Source organism: Chelonoidis abingdonii, chromosome 24 (assembly GCF_003597395.2).
Source record: "Chelonoidis abingdonii isolate Lonesome George chromosome 24, CheloAbing_2.0, whole genome shotgun sequence".
Lineage (NCBI taxonomy): Eukaryota > Metazoa > Chordata > Testudines > Testudinidae > Chelonoidis > Chelonoidis abingdonii.
Genome location: NC_133792.1, coordinates 2,647,900 through 2,666,739, shown reverse-complemented (window position 1 = coordinate 2,666,739; position 18,840 = coordinate 2,647,900). Strand labels below are relative to the sequence as shown.

The 18,840-nt window shown below is 45.8% G+C and overlaps 1 protein-coding gene across 6 annotated transcripts in view; it reads right to left on the bottom strand.

Moving 5' to 3' along the window:
* Positions 1-18,840, bottom strand: part of RABL6 (RAB, member RAS oncogene family like 6) — a 108,556-nt gene that overhangs the window by 32,336 nt on the left and 57,380 nt on the right. For all 6 annotated transcript variants that reach the window (XM_075060519.1, XM_032770798.2, XM_032770796.2 and 3 more), the window contains one exon: positions 1,269-1,630. In XM_075060519.1, coding sequence (XP_074916620.1) covers positions 1,269-1,630 — 362 coding nt within the window. The remainder of the gene's footprint in view (positions 1-1,268; positions 1,631-18,840) is intronic.

The window sequence follows — 18,840 nt, the reverse complement described above, 5'->3', positions numbered from 1 at the left end:
GGGTCAGGGCAGTCAGGGGCAGTGATCCTGGGAGGGGGCAGGCAGGGGACAAGGAGCAGGGGGGTTGGATGGGTCAGGAGTTCTGAGGTGGGTAGTCAGGGAGCAAGGGGTGGGAACGAGCGGACAGGGGGCAGGGGCCAGGCTGTTTGGAGAGGCACAGCCTTCCCTACCTGACCCTCCATACAGTTTTGCAACCCCAGTGTGGCCCCCGGGCCAAAAAGTTTGCCCACCATTGATGTGGAGAATTAAAACTGAACTTGAGTGTGCATTTTGAGCGCCTCCCCTTTCTGTGGGTGTCTTGATAGCTTTCTGAACTCCGTAGAGTGACAGTTGGAAGGAGGAGGTTATTTAGCAAAGGGTGACTCAAACCCCTGTCATGCTAATCGCTAGGCAGAGGCAGCTCCAGTCAGCTTTGTAAGTGAAGTGAGTGTGATGGGCAAATTAAGGTCTAGCTCAGTAGAAATGAAAGCAATGAACAGCCCTGGATGCCTCTGCACTGGGACTCTATCTGTCTGATACTAGTTCTCCATGACCTTTACATTACTTTGCTCCACTGTTTACCATGGGCCACTCTCCCCCTCATACCAGCTCTGCTGGTGCATATTTCCCCAGAGGGGAATCTACTGCAGAGCTAGCACAGTGCTGCAGTTGTGTGACCACTTCAAATTTCTGGCTGAATGATTATGTTCCTTAAATACAAACAGCAGACTGCTCTTTGCTAACATGCAAGTGTTTTCCAGCTGCCATAGTTACATACAGGCAGCGGCTGCATGGGTTTCTATTACCATTTGGATTTTTACACGAGTGGCACAGGCCCAGCAGTGGGGAAGGGGACACTCCTACTCAGAAACTGACAGTTTATTACTTTCCCCAGGAGCCTTCTACATCTAACCCCTCCCAGCCTTGAAGTTCAACATCAGAGCCATCATCCTGCTGCTGGAGGGGCGTCCCGCCCAGAGGCTGGCATGAGTGCTGCTGGAGGGGGGTCCCGCCCAGAGGCTGGCGTGAGCGCTGCTGGAGGCACAAGGCAAATCAGGCAAGGCAGCTGAAAGAAAAGAATGAAGCAACTGCACTAGTCTTTGAATTTATACTGAACAAATATAAGCCTGGCACTGCTAAGACACGAGGGCTGCCTGCTCTGCCTCCCACAGGGAACAGGAGGGGTCCAGCAAAGAAACTGGGACAGTGGGGAAGTGCAATATTGTAAGTATGCCCATGAACCCGCAACCAGACAGCGAAATCCAGATTCTCTCTGCATCAGCACCTACCTGGCTGGGGAGGAGACATCTCTGGTGCCGGAGAAGTTCCAAAGAGGCGGGAGATAATGCTGCGCTTTTGCGGTGGGACTACAACAGGCGTTGCTGGAGAGGCTGTAGCTGGGGATGATGTGTGTGGTAGCTGAGCCTCTAGCGGAGGCACTGGTGACAAGGAGGATGGAGGCTCAGGGGATGTTGCGTTGGCAGGTGGCTGCTGAGGTGGTGGTGGCTGGGGGGTACCAGGACTGGAACTGTCTGTTGATGTGCAGCTGGGAGGTACTATGGGTGACTGGGAGCCAGAGGAAGGGCTCTGTCCATTAGTTGCCATTGGGGATGCGTGCCCTCGACTTCGGGCTTCCATCATTTCAAGGAAGCTGCAGGAAAGAATGGATTGCAGACATAAGGCCTGGCCCAGCAAACTCCATGGAGCCTCCCATTAACAACATTGTTCCTCTTGCTGCAGCCCAGGACTAGGAGCCAGGAGAGCAGGGTTCCAGGCCAGTGCTACCAGTGACTTCCTGGCCAAACTTAGACAAGTCACTTCACCTCTCTGTGCCTAGCTCACCCCAAATGGAAACCAAGCACACAATGGACTGACGGTTGATCAGTATCTGAGAAAGTGCAAAGAGCTCCTTGGATGGAAGGCACCAAGATACGCAAAGGGTTAGTATCTACAGGTCATCACTCCATGTTTGTACAGTAAGTTCTCTGGCACAAGTTTCCGAGAGAAAGCCCTGTACAGCAATTCAACAGTCACGTCACTCTCAGACCGTGGTTCCCAACCTTTTCTCTGCTGCAGCACAACTCGATACCTTTAATTATTAATTGTGATGTGCCTCAAATAATTAATCATTTCTTCTCAGTCCCAAAACAGTCTTCCCAAGGGTGTGTAACTTTTTTGGTGTTTTTAAATGGAATATAATTAAGTGTCACTCAGTATCGCCAAACTCAAGAGATCAAAAAATAAATGAGTCAGACCCGAACACATCTGGAGATTGTAAATAACCACATATTTTGGGGGCCAAAGATATGATATTGTTTTTTCAGTCTAACAATTGGTGAACTGCTCCTGCCTCTCCCCAAAGAGCGTTAGTGCTGCCCATGTTCCCAAATATATTGGGTACAAGGATTTTGGACCCTGCTGCAGGAGTTCTCACCCCCACATCTACTCATCCCCTGCCAAGCAATGAATTCTGCCCCCCAACTTCCAAATCAATCCCATGCTTTTAGTATCCAAAACAGTTCTCCAGCCCTCATCAGTTCTGTACTCACCCTTCCCCAGTCCAGCCCCCATCTCACCCCAATTCTGCCCCAGCCCTAGTTCTGCCTCCCCAGCTCCCCACCTCACAAATAGCCCCCTACCCCCCAGTTCAGCTCCTCCAACCTCACCTCTGCTTCTCCTGAAGGAGAAGAGGAACGTGATGAAGAACAGTCAACACAGATTCACCAAGGGCAAGTCATACCTGACCAATCTGATTGCCTTCTATGATGAGATAAATGGCTCTGTGGATATGGGGAAAGCGATAGATGTGATATATCTTGACTTTAGCAAAGTTTCTGATATGGTTTACCACAGTATTCTTGACAGCAAGTTAAAGTATGGGCTGGATGAATGGACTATAAGGTGGACAGAAAGCTGGCTAGATCATCGGGCTCAACACGTAGTGATCAACGGCTGGATGTCTAGGTGGCAGCTGGTATCAAGTGGAGTGCCCCAGGGGTTGGTCCTGGGGCTAGTTTTGTTCAATATCTTTATTGATGAATTCCACCCTCAGCAAGGTCACAGATGACACTAAGCTGAGGGGGAGAGGTAGATATACTGGAGGGTAGGGATAGGGTCGAGAGTGAGCTAGAGAAATTGGAGGATTGGGCCAAAAGAAATCTGATGAGGTTCAACAAGGACAAGTGCAGAGTCCTGCATTTAGGTCAGAAGAATCCCATGCACTGCTACTGGCTTGGGACCAACTGGCTAAGCAGCAGTTCTGCACAAAAAGACCTGGGGATTACAGTGGATGAGAAGCTGGATGAGAGTCAGCAGTGTGCCCTTGTTGCCAAGATGGACAATGGCATATTGGGCTGTATTAGTAGGAGCACTGCCAGTCGATTGAGGGAAGTGATTATTCCCCTCTATTCGGCACTGGTGAGGCCACATCCGGAGTATTGTGCCCAGTTTTGGGGCCCCCACTACAGAAGGGATGTGGACAAATTGGAGAGATTCCAGCAGAGGGCAACAAAAATGATTAGGGGGCTGGAGCACATGACTTATGAGGAGAGGCTGAGTGAACTGGGCTTGTTTAGTCTGCAGAAGAGAAGACTGCTGACCAATCTGATTGCCTTTCTATGATGAGTAAATGGCTTCGTGGGATATGGAAAGCGATAGATTGTGATATATTCTTTGACTTTAGCAAAGTTCTGATTATGGTGTTACCACATATTCTTGACAGCAAGTTAAAGTATGGTATGAATGGACTATAAGGTGTACAGAAGCTGGCTAGATCATCGGCTCAACACGTAGTGATTCAACGGCTGGATGTCCTAAGGTGGCAGCTGTATCAAGTGGGAGTGCCCCAGGGGTTGTCCTGGGGCTAGTTTTGTTAAATCTTTTATTGATAATTCCAACCCTCACAAGCGTCACAGATGACACTAAGCTGAGGGGAGAGAGATATACTGGAGGGAGGGATCAGCGGTCGAGAGTGAAGCTTAGAGAAATTGGAGGATTGGGCGGGGGGGGGAGATTTAATAGCAGCCTTCAACTACCTGAAGGGGGTTCCAAAGAGGACCAAGCTCGGCTGTTTTCAGTGGTTGCAGATGACAAAACAAGAAGCAGCGGTCTCAAGTTGCTGTGGGGGCAGGTCTAGACTGCATATTAGGAAACATTATTTCACTAAAAGGGTGGTGAAGCACTGGAATGGGTTACCTAGGGAAGTGGGGGAATTTGGTTTTTAAGGTCAGACTTGACAAAGCCCTGGCTGGGATGATTTAGTTGGTGTTGGTCCTGTTTTGAGCAGGGGGTTGGCCTAGATGACCTTCTGAGGTTTCTTCTAACCCTAATATTCTATGATTCTATGCTGGGAAATTGGCAACAGGGATGGATCAGTTGATGATTACCTGTTTTGTTCATTCCCTCTGGGGCACTGGCATTGGCCACTGTCGGCAGACAGGATACTGGGCTAGATGGACCTTTGGTCTGACCCAGTGTGGCCATTCTCATGTTCTTATATGTTCTTATGTTAACAGAAAGATTTTAAATGGCAATAGCTTCTGCTAAACTATGAAATGGCCACAGAATAAGGTAGAGCAGCCATATGAAGTAAAGCTGAAAGATGCAAGGATGATCCCTAAATGAGAACTTCCACCTAGGAGTTCCAACAGATGCTATGGACACTACTTATATTTCACTAAGCTTAACTAGCTCTCATGTGCAGAAGCTATGAATTTAAATACATCCCTGATAACATCAGCAGCCTCAGCAATCACTGTGTGCAGCAGACAGACAGTGAACATACCACTACCTGACACAGATCACAACAACATCCTTTGGGAGACCAAAACCAGCCCACCTTCTTCAGTAGAGAGATTCCCAGTTGTGAAATAGCAGCTTGATCTAAAACCCCTCAAGGCCCTTTTGAAGAGAGGATTTTATGGGGTCAGAAGGTGATCATGTGCTTTATAATCAGTAACTGTGGAGACTTCATGAACAGCCAAAGAACAGGCTTGCCTCACAAGGAGACAACGCTCACGTTAAGTTACAACCTGTTAGGAATCCAGCTTTTCCTGGAGCAACAGCGCTCCATTTCATAGTATCAGGGCTGGAACGGACCTCAGGAGGTCATCTAGTCCCATCCCCTGCTCAAAGCAGAACCAACCCCAACTAAATCATCCCAGCCAGGGCTTTGTCAAGCCTGACCTTAAAAACCCTGACCAATCTGATTGCCTTCTATGATGAGGATAAATGGCTTCGTGGATATGGAAAAGCGATAGATTGTGATATATTCTTGACTTTTAGCAAGTTCTGATTATGGTGTTACCACAGTATTCTTGACAGCAAGTTAAGTATGGGCTATGAATGGACGTTAAGGTGACAGAAGCTGTAGATCATCGGCTCAACACGTAGTGATTCACGGTGGATGTCTAGTGGCAGCTGTGTATCAAGTGGAGTGCCCCAGGGGTTGTCCTGGGGCTAGTTTTGTTAATCTTTTATCTGATAATTCCACCTCAGCAAGCGTCACAGATTGACACTAAGCTGAGGGGGAGAGTAGATATACTGGAGGGTAGGGATAGGGTCGAGAGTGAAGCTGAGAAATTGGAGGATTGGGCCAAAAAAGAAATTGATGAGGTTAACAAGACAAGTGCAGAGTCCTGCATTTAGGTCAGAAGAATCCCATGCAACAATGCTACTGGTTGACCCAACTGGCTAAGCACAGTTCTGACAACAGACCTGGGATTACAGTGGATAGAAGCTGGATGAGGTCAGCAGTGTGCCCTTAGTTGCAAGCATGGACAATGGCATATTGGCTGTATTAGTAGGAGGCACTGCCAGTCGATTGAGCGGAAGTGATTATTCCGCTCTATTCGGCACTGGGCTGAGGCCAACATCCGGAGTCATATTGTAGCCAGTTTGGGCCCCCACTACAGAGGGAGATGTGGACACAAATTGGAGAGATATCCAGCAGAGGTCAACAAAAATGATTAGGGGGCGGAACATGACTTATAGAGAGCTGAGTGAACTGGGCTTGTTCTAGTACTGCAGAAGAGAAGACTGGGGGGGGAGATTTAATAGCAGCCTTTTCACCTACCTGAAGGGGTTTCCAAGAGGACCAAGCCGGCTGTTTCAGTGGTTTGCGATGAAAAACAAGAAGCACGGTCTCAAGTTTTGCTGTGGGGGCAGGTCTAGACTGGCATATTAGGAAACATTATTACTAAATAAAGGGTGGTGAAGCAACTGGAATGGGTTACCTAGGGAAGTGGGGGGAATTTGGTTTTTAAGGTTGCAACTTGCACAAATCGCCTGGTGGATGAATTTAATTGGTGTTGTCCTGTTTGTTGAGCAGGGGGTTGGCCTAATGACTTCTTGCAGGTTTCTCTCTAACCTATAATATTCTATGATTCTATGCTGGAGAATTGGCAACAGGGATGGATCAGTGATGATTACCTGTTTTGTTCATCCCTCTGGGGCAACTGGCATTGGCCACTGTTACGGCAGAAGGATACTGGGCTAGATGGACCTTTGTCTGAACCCATGCCAGCGGTCGCCCATTCTCATGTCTTATATTTTCTTATTTAACAGAAAGATTCTAAGATGGCAATGCTTCTGCTAAAACTATGAAGATGGCCACAGAAGTAAGGTAAGCAGCATATGAAGTAAACTGAAAGATGCAAGGATGATCCACTAAATGAGAACTTCCCACCTAGGAGTTCCAACAGATGCCTATGGACACTACTTATATTTTCATCAGCTTAACTACTCTCATGTGCAGAAAGCTATGAATTTAGAATACATCCTGAAACATCAGCAGCTCAGCATGCACTGTGTGCACGGCAGACAGACAGTGAACATACCACTACCTGACACAGGATCCACAACAAACATCTTTGGGAGACCAAAACCAGCCCACCTTTCCATAGAGAGATTCCCATTGTTGAAATAGCAGCTTGATCTAGAAACCCCTCAAGGCCCTTTTGAAGAGAGGATTTTATGGGGTCAGAAGGTGATCATGGCTTATATCAGTAACTGTGGAGACTTCATGAACAGCAAAGAACAGGCTCTGCCTCACAAGGAGACAACGCTCACGTTAAGTTACAAACCGTTAGGAATCCAGTTTTCCTGGAGCAACAGCGCTTCCATTTCATAGTAAATCAGGGCTGGAACGGACCTCAGAGAGTCATCTAGTCCCATTCCCCTGCTCAAAGCAGCAACCCAACCCCAACTAAATATCCCAGCCAGGGCTTTGGTCAAGCCTGACCTTAAAAACCTCTAAGCGATGGAGATTCCACCACCTCCCTTGAGGTAACCCATTCCAGTGCTACACTACTCTCCTAGTGAAAATTTTTTCCTAATATCCAACCTAACCTCCCCACTGCAACTGAGACGATTACTCCTCGTTCTGTCATCTGTCACCACTGAGAACAGTCTAGATCCAGCTCTCTGAACCCCTTTCAGTAGTTGAAAGCAGCTATTCAAATCCCCTCAATTCTTCTCTTCTGCAGACTCACAATCCAGTTCTCTCACCTCTCCTCTTAAGTCATGTGCTCCTGCCCCCTAACCTTTCTGTTGATGTCTGCTGGACTCTTTCCAATTTTCCTAATCGCTTCTTGTAGTTTGGGCCCAAAACTGACACAGTATCCAAATGAGGCCTCACCAATGCCAAATAGAGGAGAATGATCAATATCCCTCAATCTGCTGGCAATGCCTCATATGTATAACCAGCCCAACAATGCCGTTAGCCTTCTTGGCAACAAGGCACACTGGTTGACTCATATCCAGCTTCTCATCCCACTGTAAAACCCGCCTAGGTCCTTTTTTTGCAGAACTGCTGCCTAGCCACTAGGTTCCCTAGTCTGTAGCAGTGCTGGAATTCTTCCGTCCAATGTGCAGGACCTCTTGCACTTGTTCCTTGTTGAACCTCATCAGATTTCTTGTGGCTCAGTTCTCTAATTTGCCTTAGGTCCCTCTGTATCCTATCCTACCCTCCAACGTATCACCACTCCTCCCAGTTTAGTGTCATCTGCAAACTTGCTGAGGGTGCAATCCATGCCATCCTCCAAATCATTAATGAAGATACTGAACAAAACCAGCCCAAGGACCGACCCTTGGGGCACTCTAGTTGGCAGCCAGTATCAAGCAGACATGGAGCAACTAATCATTACCAGTTGAGCCTGATGATCTAGCTAGTTTTCTATCCACCTTACAGTCCAAGAGCTGAATGGCTCAGCACTAACAACCTCAGACAGTTATGAAAGCTGAACAGTTCACAAGCAATCCAGTAAGCAAGGGGCTCATCTGCAGATATCCGTAGCCCATGTTTGCGGATCGCAGATCAACTGCGGGTACAAGTTTTGGGATGACAAGCAATTAATAATTGTTTCTTCTCATTCCCAAAATTGTCTTCCCAAGGTTGTGCAACTTTCTCCGCTGTTTTAAAACGCAATATAATTAAGTGCCACTCACAGTATCACCAACCTCAAGAGATCAAAAAATAAATGAGACAGATCCCAATAAATCATCAGATTGGCCCCCCAAATAGGCTTTACTCATCTGACCACGTACAACAGCAACCTGTGGAGGTTTCCTGACAGGCTCCACATCAAGCCTGGGGCAAGATGGAGATTCCTTAAAGAAACATAAAGGACACCTGACTATCTGACCTCATCCCTCTGCCACCCAACATGGCCCTGTCAGCTGGCTGTCTGGGGTGACAGCCCCCCACTGATGTGGATTGCGCCTCAGAATATCATATCCTCCCTCTGCAATGAACTTTTCTGAACTTGCTGGTAGCAGATCACTTGCTACGAGCAAGATGACAAACATAAGCCAGCACAGAAACAGACCTGATTATATGAGAGGTTAAAGGCAACAAGACTAGGACCAGGACCAGAGGGTTTCCTGAATGTGCTTTTATACTCCAGAGAGCCAGCTGCCAGGGCCATTGCCTCTGCTGAGACTGCTATCAAGGAAGCTAATTAGCACCACACTGTGGTGGCTGTATGGATACATCTATTGTGAAGTCCTTCTATGTCCCCACTCAGCACTAAGGATTTTTGCCTTGAACTAGACCTCGACTCCAACAAGGATATTTGAACCCACAGGATAACTTCTGGGGGAATTTTGCACCACTTGCATATCTGCAGAATTCATGTCCGCTGCAGAATAACAGAGTGACACAGAGGCCACAAAAGGGGTCACGGGCCCCTCTCCGGCAACAGTCCCAAGTGGGTGCATCGGTTCGGCTGTTGGGAGCAGCCAGGAGAAACATAACTCATCGCCTCGTGGGGATGGGGGCTGAGCATGCGTGACTCTGTCCCTCTCGCTTGCTATTGCACTGCACCTGGCACAGAGAGGAAGGAGGCCTGGCCCCTGCACTGTGTGAGGGTTGGGTGCAGCCTCGTCGCAGAGTCCATGTCCCGAGGGGAGAGGGGCTGCAGAGTGATCCCCCACCACCCTGCAAGCTAGTGGGTTGTGCTCCCCACTTGGAGGCATCCCCAGTGTGCACCCCTTGTCCCTGTCACTGTGCCCACTCTGCAGAGGCATGGGGCTGACACAAGCAGCTGTGGAGAAGCAGTAGGGAGCCCTGGCCACGGGCACCATTTATGGAAAGCAAGGGGGGCACCTCCCTCTCCCAATTTTCACACTGGAGGTCTGCTTGTGGTGCACACCCCAGCCCCAGACAGAGCTCTTACTTGCAGCACCAAACAGGCAGGTGCCCTCCTCCAGGACCAGAGTTTCTCCAGTTGTGGCTCCCATGGTCAATTTCCTCTGCTGTGCTAGGCCCTTTCGGGGTGGGGCAGGCAAGGAAGGAGTCAGTTAAGCGAGGAGGGGGAAGTACAGAGTCCCCAGTGATGGTGGTGGGGGAACAGAGGGAATACATGGCCCCCCAGCAGCGGGGGGGTCCTTCATTCACTAAGGGTCTTCTGCAGCACTGAAGGACCCGCCATGGACATGCTGCCAAAAAAACGGTAGGGAACCAGTTCTTAAGATTTTGGCAGCTCATCACTGCCCAGGAGTAAGGATCAGTGATTTGGTGAAAGCTCAAAGACTAATGTTGGGGCTGCATCAGAGGCAAAGGCTGGGATAATGCCGTCTCTGCACACTTTTACAGCCTCTGACAATAAGAGTCTCTGGAATGGTTAAGCAGTGCACATCTGGTCTGCATAAGCACCTGTAACACCTCCAAATCACTATGAGCAACAGCAATGAAAAAAATTTGAGAGTCATCAGGTGACTGGCTGCACACACCTCAGGAAAGTTGGAAACAATCAGACTACTGTTGTACTGCTGGAGGATCTAAGATCTTACAAGCATCATATAGAGCAGGGGTTCTCACAACAAAATTTTTGATGGCCTCACAGTGTGGCCACCAACTCCTGCTGGGGGTTGCTCTCACCATTTTTCCTAAAATTCGTAATTAACTGTACGAAAAACAAATAAATATGCACATATATGTGCCAAAAATCATTGTAATTTATTTATTTAGGATTTTTTTTGCAGACTCAATATTAAAAATAATGTACAGTTGTCTCTATTTTTTTTTACTATACCTAAACAGAATAGAACACAAATAAGGTGCTTTGCATGTTTTGTCTTTTTTCTTGTTGTTTCTTTTGCTTTTTTTTTTTAAGACTTGCTAGAGTACATCTGTTGTGAAAAGTGATATTAACAAACATACAAATATCACTTTTCACAGCAGACTTACTCAGTCCTGGCAAGCCTGGGGACAAATGAAGCCCTGGATGGGGAGGTGGGTAGAGACAGTGAGAGCACTGCAGGAGGCAGCAAGGGCCACGGTGATGGAGGAGAGGGGTGAGACTGGGGCCAGAGCCTGCCACCGCGCGGCCAGGGAACGGAGCCTGAAGCACCACGGCTGAAGCCTGCCACCCACCACTCAAGGACTGAACCCTGACCCCACCGACCTGGGAAAGCGAGGAACTCACTGGCTGCCTGCTTTTCCAGCTTGTCTCTCTCCAGAGGGGGGCAGGGCCCAACCACTACTCAAAGCTCCTCCTCCCTCTCATCACAGCCCAGGTAGCTGTGGCCACAAGAAAAGCCTTCTGGTGGCTGTATGCAGCCACGCTGGCCGAATCTGAGAAACACTGAAGAGAAACTAGAAAGTCATTTCAGGATCCAGAAGATTAGAATCAATTAGAACTTTAAAAAGATGAGATGCCAGAGGAAGAATAGCACACTGTTTATGTTACTTGGGTACTTGAAGCCCTATCTGTATTTTGAACTGTCAAAGCTGCCCATTTGGGAATGGCTGCCCATTTGCTTCATTCTGGGCAGGAGGCCAACTCCAGAGGGACATCAGAGAGGAGGGATTGAAAATACCATCTGTTTCTGCTGCATGAACAGAAAAACTTTAAAAGCAGCAGAGAAAGTGAGATGGCATTAAATATAATGAGACTCACTTTTGTTGGTACCCTGACTATAAAGGGGATAGACTCAAGTGCAAGGTTATGTTTCATAGATACCTATCTGTCCATCTATATATAGGCTGAAGCCTTTTCACTATACAAAGGGTATATGCATAAGAAGATACGGTAAGTTATTTTCGGCATACAGATGTGAAACACACTGTATGAACGAAGTCAATGGGACCTATCCTGCTCACTCAGGTGCTACTGAATATCCCACCCTATGAACTTAAGCTTAAGAACTGAACGGTGCCTGGTCCTCCCCAGTCTCACTTGGCACAGATGCTCCCATCCGAAAGCAAGTGTGAAGCTGAGATCCATGCAGTGCTTGAAAGCTGGGTAGGGTCTCACATTAGTCTTACATGCACTGCACAGACTGGTTGTGCTGAGCTTTCAAGTTGTGTCATCAGCCCCCAGGATCTGAGACACGCAGTATATCCTTGGGACAAGGACATGGGTTTGTCTGGGGAGAAGAGCGGCAACAGGAAGGTGAATATGTGCAGAAGGTGTTTCCTGTCATTATGCAGGGCAGAAAAAGCTCTCCATGCCAGAGTTCTGATGTTGACAACTTTCCATACCAGAGTCTAGCACTAGACTGTTCACAGCAGCTTCCAGAGTGGAGACACCCATCAAGGCATTTCTTTTCCTTACTTTTAGGAAACAACACTATGAACGACTGTGTCTCTACAGCTTTAGATGTGCTCTTTGTAGATGTGTAAACCTGTCTGTTTCAGAGTCACAAGGAGGCAAAAAACTCATCACTCCTCTTCCGTTTTGCTTGCAACATCACAACACTCTTGCCTCTCTTCTTACTCATGAGTAAAGCAGCCATCCTGAAATTATGCCCATAAAATCCTAATATCAAACTATCCAAAACTGAAGTAAAGTAAAGACATCTTAGAGTGAATACAAACTATGATTTGAAGTACATTTGCTCTATTTGAGATTTTACTTTGGCAGAGGAGAGCTTCTCTCTAGTACATATCATCCTTGTACTCCTTCCTGTGTTCCTCTTCTATATTTCAATCCTTCCATTCTGACCTGGATAAAAATGTCCACACTGTCCAACAAAAAGCTGGCCCTGACAATTCACTGTGAGTTAGGCCTGAATAGAAAAGGGGTTTTTTCTGCAACTTTAAAGACGAATGGGCTCTGCAAGGAACAGAAATGCAACAGGAGTAGCCAACAGAGCAAGCAAAAAATGGAAAAGAAAAGAAAGGCCTATTAACAGCCTGCTCCTAAACCTCCAGGATTTGTGTTTATTTACCACTGAATAGGAGAACCTAGTCTGAGGCCTTTCTGCCCTTTGTCTCTAACATAGTGTGATCTGGTTTTCAAACAGAGTTTTCATGTGAGAAGTGCCTTTTTTAATGGTTAAAAAGGAGACTTATATTAATATGCAATGTAGCATGAATCCTATGGCAACACTCTACAGTCTCATCATTTAGCTTATTTGCATTAAGATTCTTTACTTTAAATTGAATGCAGGGCTGCTGAAAGGCACTGGATTGAGATCACAGAGACCCCTCCACTCCTGGCACCCAATTCCTATCGACTGCAAGTTAGCTGGGAGCTTGGTGCCTGTCTTTGACAATGTCCCCCAAGTGTCTTAAGTTCTCCAGTTTATCCATAGAACAGGCACAGCAAAGGCAAAGGCCCCTCCTATACACATCAACCCTGACTGACAGTATCATCATCAAGGTATTGGAGGGGAGTTCAGCCACCAGGTCAGTTGTGATTTTTTTCTTTTTTTAAATGCAGGCCTGTCCACAACTAGGAAGTGGACTGAGACCCCCCACTCCTCTGCCCCCAAGTTTCACATGCCACCAATAATCTCATGGTAATAACTTTTGATATACCAACCTGGATCAAAAAATACTAAGATTTATTTTTGGGGTGAGGTCCGAGGGAGTTACATTGCTTTCCCAATGGGCAACAACCAATTTAATCAGCTTATGTAATTTAGAGAATTTCCTTTTGGTTGCTGTTAAAGATGATCTAGGAATGGACAAATGTTTCCATACAGAACTTTGAGACTGGCACTCAGCAGCATACTCTGAGCAAAATTCTGAGCTACAGTCTATGCATAAGGAAAGGAAATGACTCCCTCAATCATGAACAGAGCTAATAGCACCGAGAGTTTGTGTCAATGAAACTGCCTCATTAAGAGATTGCTGGGGCCTTAGCTACAGGCTTCACTTCATCTTGTGCCCTCTATGGAAGACAGCCCTTGGCTGAATGGGTTAAACCAAGTGTATGGATCACAGCTACACAGCAGTTTTGATACAGTATGCAGAGGAATACTTCCATCTAATGGGAACCCTGGAAACAGGTCCTTAGTGTAGAAGTCTCTGCAATAATTTTACGAAATTTTAATCTGAAGTTCAACTGCTGAGGACACATCCTGAAGTCTTTTTTTCAAAGCCTGGTTAACAGTCTGCTCAAGAACTCTTAAACACTACAAGTATGCAGGGGTGTGTATGTATGTGTGTGTTCACTCTGTTTGCTATCTTCTCCCCAAAAGAGCTGACTATGGTTTGTCAAAGGGGCATAAGCAATTTTTTTTTTTTGCGTAAAACACTTTGAGATCTGATCTTTTTCTTCTGTCCTTCCACCACAAACATTGCTTTTTCCAGTGTTGGGCATGTGATATGGTGTGATCAGTAGCCTTAACAAGTTCTTTTATGGTGCTTGGTTCCTCCAGAGGCCAGCAGACCAACAGATGTTTCATGGTTTGTGTTTCACTGCAGTCACATGTCTGGTCATTGGAATAGCCCTCACTTCCACATATTGACTTTTTACCTGCCAACTCTTGTTCTAAGGCGATTTAAACACCTCCACCTTGACCAATCCTTTTCTGTGCTTGTGGGAAGGCATTTGGCAACATCGATGCACTCTGATGTCCTTCTCGATTATTTCCAGCCATGTGCACCACACTTCCAGTCATGTACCTGTCAGTGATTTTCTAAGTGGTTCCGTTGCAGCTAGGAAACTTTTTCTCAATTTCAGGCAGCTAACTTGTGCAGCGTGACCATGTAGCAGATGTTTGGTATCTCTGACCCATCATAATTGTTCATTTTGCTTGTGACCGGTCTCCTAATATCTAGTGGAGCAATTCCAGCAAACACAAAGGCTGTTCAGGTTTGTTGGTTTTAGGACATCCAGTGATGTAGCAGCAGCTGTCATTCAGCACAGAGTTCAGCTTCTTTGCATGACCTAATCTTTCCCACAGCAGATGTGTATTTGGCTATCAAATAGCAAAGTGAAAGTGCGGTGCCTGTCAGTGTTGCTGAGTTGGTTCCCCATTCTGAATTTGCAAGTTTCCTGAGTATGTTGTTCTAAGTACTAATTTTGCCTTTTCTCTTCTCCATGTATGTCTTGAAAGAAAGTGCGGTCTAGCATCACTCCAAGGTAGACAGGATTCCAGCAGTGGGCAAGCAATACCCCATTCCAGATGAGTTGTCTATGGCGTTCATGATTCAAGTGATAGAAAAAGACTCACTTGCATTTTGGCTGGGTTGGTACACAATTAGTTCTTGCTGAATAGACCGAGAACCCAGAGAGTGCCAATGTTAACATAGCTTCAATCTGAGAGACGCCTTTGGCTTGGGCAGCGATGCATAGCAAAAATAAGTGTGGGGGGAGGGGGGAATGTAAATACATCAGGGCAGGAAGCCTGCTAAACAACCAGTGGGGCCACTGGACAATCAAGATGCTAAAGGAGCACTCAAGGACGATCAGGCCATTGCGGAGAAACTAAATGAATTCTTTGCATCAGTCTTCATGACTGAGGATGTAAGGGAGATTCCCAAACCTGAGACATTCTTTTTATGTGACAGATCTGAGGAATTCTCCCAGATTGAGGTGTCATTAGAGCAGGTTTTGGAACAAACTGATATTACCATTTAATTTAAGTCACCAGTACCAGATGGAATTCACCCAAAAATTCTGAAGGAATTCAAATGTGAAATTACAAGCCCCAGTTAGTAGTTCTGCAATCTATCATTTAAATCAGCCTCTGTATCAGATGACTGAAGGATAGCTAATGTGACACCAATTTTTAAAAAGGGCTCCAGAGGTGATCCTGGCACTTACAGGCCAGTAAGCCTGACTTCAGTACCGGGCAAACTGGTTGAAACTATTGTAAAGAACAAAATTGTGAACATAATTTTTTGTGGAAGAGTCAACACATCTTTTGTGTGAAATCATGCCTCACCGATCTACTAGAATTCTTTGAGGGGGGGTCCCTAAGCATATGGACAAGGGGGATCCAGTGGATATAGTGTACTTATATTTTCAGAAAGCCTTTGACAAGGCCCTTCACCAAACACTCAACCAAAATAAGCTGTCATAGGATAAGAGGGAAGATACTCTCATAGAACAGTAACTGGTTAAAAGATGGGAAACAAAGGGTAGGAATAAATGGTCAGTTTTCAGAGTGGAGAGAGGTAAATAGTAGTGTTCCCCATGGGTCTGTACTGGGATCAGTACTAATCAACATATTCATAAATGATCTAGAAAAAGGAGTAAACAGTGAGGTGGCAAAATTTGCAGGTGATACAAAACTACTCAAGATACTTAAGTCCAAAGCAGGCTGCAAAGAGCTACAAAGTGATCTCACAAAACTGGGTGACTAGGCAACAAAATGGTAGATGAAATTCAATGTTGATAAATGCAAAGTAATGCAGATTGGAAAACCAAATCCCAACTATATGTATAAAATCATGGGGTGTAAATTACCTGTTACCACTCAAGATAGATCATGGAGTCATTGTGGATAGTTCTCTGAAAACATCCACTCAATGTGCAGCAAGCAGCAGAAAAGTGAACAGAATGTTGGGAATCATTAAGAAAGGGACAGAAGACATAAAATATCATCTTGCCTTTATATAAATCCATGATACACCCACATCTTGAATACTGCGTACAGATGTGGTTGCCCCATCTCAAAAAAGATATACTGGAATCAGAAAAGTGCAAAAAAAAAAAAAAAAGGGCAAAAATAATTGATTAGGGGGATAGAACCACTTCCGTATAAGGAGAGATTAGTAAGATTGGGACTTTTCAGCTTGACTAAAAGGGGGGAAATGATAGATGTCTATAAAATCATGATGGGTATTGAAAAAGTAAATAAGGAAGTGTTCTTTACTCCTTCTCTTAACACAAAAATTAGGGGTCACCAAATGAAATTAATAGGCAACAGGTTTAAAACAAGTGCATGGTCAACCTGTGGAACTCTTTGCTAGAGGATGTTGTGACGGCTAAGACCACAACAGAGTTCAAAAAAAGAACTAGATACATTCATGGAGGATAGGTCCATCAATAGCTATTAGCCAGGACGGGTAGGGATGGTGTCCCTAGCCTCTGTTTGCCAGAAGCTGGGAATGAGCGACAGGTTTTGGATCACTTGAGGATTACCTGCTCTGTTCATTCTCTCTGGGGCACGTGGCATTGGCCACTGCCAGAAGACAGAATACTGGAGTAGATAATAATGGCCATACTGGGTCAGACTATGTTGGCATACAGAAAACCTCTTGTGCTGAAATCAATTAGTTGATCATTTGTGTAGATACTGAACAGTATTGGCGAGAGTGCACTCCCTTGCAGCTAGCCATTTCTCTGCGGCCACCATCAGCTCTACCTCCTGCATAGTTGGATGTAAAAACATTAGTTCTCTAATAGTGATTGTATCAGCTTTATGGGGTGGTGATCTTTTATCATGTTGAATATTTTAGTGAAAAGCCTTCAGTGATTCACTGTGTCATTCAACTGATAGATCGACAAACACTGTACCTGTTACCGTACCCTTTTCAAATCTATCTATCTTTGGTGTATTGAATGATGTTCAGCAGCACCTGACCGGTGCCTGACTTGCCAAGGCAGAATCTATCTTGCTCTGGGATTAGGTGCTTTTCAGTGCATGGTGACAGGTGGTTTAAGGTTCCGAAACCTTTGATGTTTGAGTCATCCAATGAGGAAGCAGACATTCCATGTTTCTTAGCTGGCTAATCAAAACGCAAATAGCAAATTCTCAATGTCTCAGAAGATAGTCCACAAGCACCCCATAGGCTGAAATATGTGCAGATAAATTGAATAATTCAAAATGAACAGATACAAAATACAGGTTTCAGAGGGGTAGCCGTGTTAGTCTGTATCAGCAAAAACAACGAGGAGTCCTTGTGGCACCTTAGAGAGGAACTAATTTATTTGGACACAAGCTTTCGTGGGCTAAAATCCACTTCATCAGCTGCATGGAGTGGAAAATACAGTAGGCAGATATACATACACAGCACATGAAAAGATGGGAGTAACCTTACCAAGTGGGGGGTCGGTGCTAACGAGCCAATTCATATAAGGTGGAAGTGGCCTATTCTCAACAGTTGACAAGAAGATGAATATCAAGGGAGAGAAAAAATCACTTTTGTAGTGCTAATGAGGCCAATGCAACCAAGGTGGCCCATTTCAAACAGCTGACAAGAAGATGTGAGTATCAGCAGAGGGAAATTAGTTTTTGTAGTGACCCATCCACTCCTAGTCTTTATTCAGGCCTAATTTGATGGTGTCCAGTTTGCAAATTAGTTCTAGTTTTGCAGTTTCATGTTGGAGTCTGTTTTTGAAGATTTTTTGTTGAAGAACTGCCACTTTTAGAACTGTTATTGACTGACCAGGGAGATTGAAGTGTTCTCCTATTGGTTTTTGAATGTTATAATTCCTGATGTCAGATTTGTGTCCATTTAGTCTTTTGCGTAGAGACTGTCCAGTCTGGCCAATAGGGGCACAGCTGGCACATGATGGCATATCGTCTTTTCAAGGATAATTTAGGAACAGAAAAAGTGGCCAGACCCAACCCTGATAGTACTGGGAAGTGTTAAGTCAGGAAGCAATCAAGGGGTGGACTGGTGGGGAGTAGGTGTAACAACAGACAGAAAAGAGACTAAGAACAGGACAGAAGGAGACATGCAAATCCATATTTATCAGGTAAGCCAAAGCCATTCATTCTCTAGGGCAGTGGTTCTCAACCAGGGGTCCGAGGCCTCCTGGGGATCCACAAGCAGCTTTCAGAGGGATCACTCTGGACCCTATCCCTACCCTCCAGTGTCTCTACCTTTCCCCTCAGCTTAGTGTCATCTGCAAACTTGCTGAGGGTGCAACCCATCCCATCATCCAAATCATTAACAAAGATGTTGAACAAAACTGGCCCCAGCATCAACCCCTGGGGTACTCTGATACCAGCTGCCAACTAGACATTGAGCCGTAGATCAACCATTGAGCCCAACAATCTAGCCAGCTTTCTCTCCACCTTATAGTCCATTAATTCAATCTTTTAACTTGTTAGCAAGAATACCGTGGGAGACCATATCAAAAGCTTTGCTAAAGTCAAGATATATCACACCCACTGCTTTCCCCATATCCACAGAGCCAGTTATCTCATCACAGAAGGCAATTGGGTTGGTCA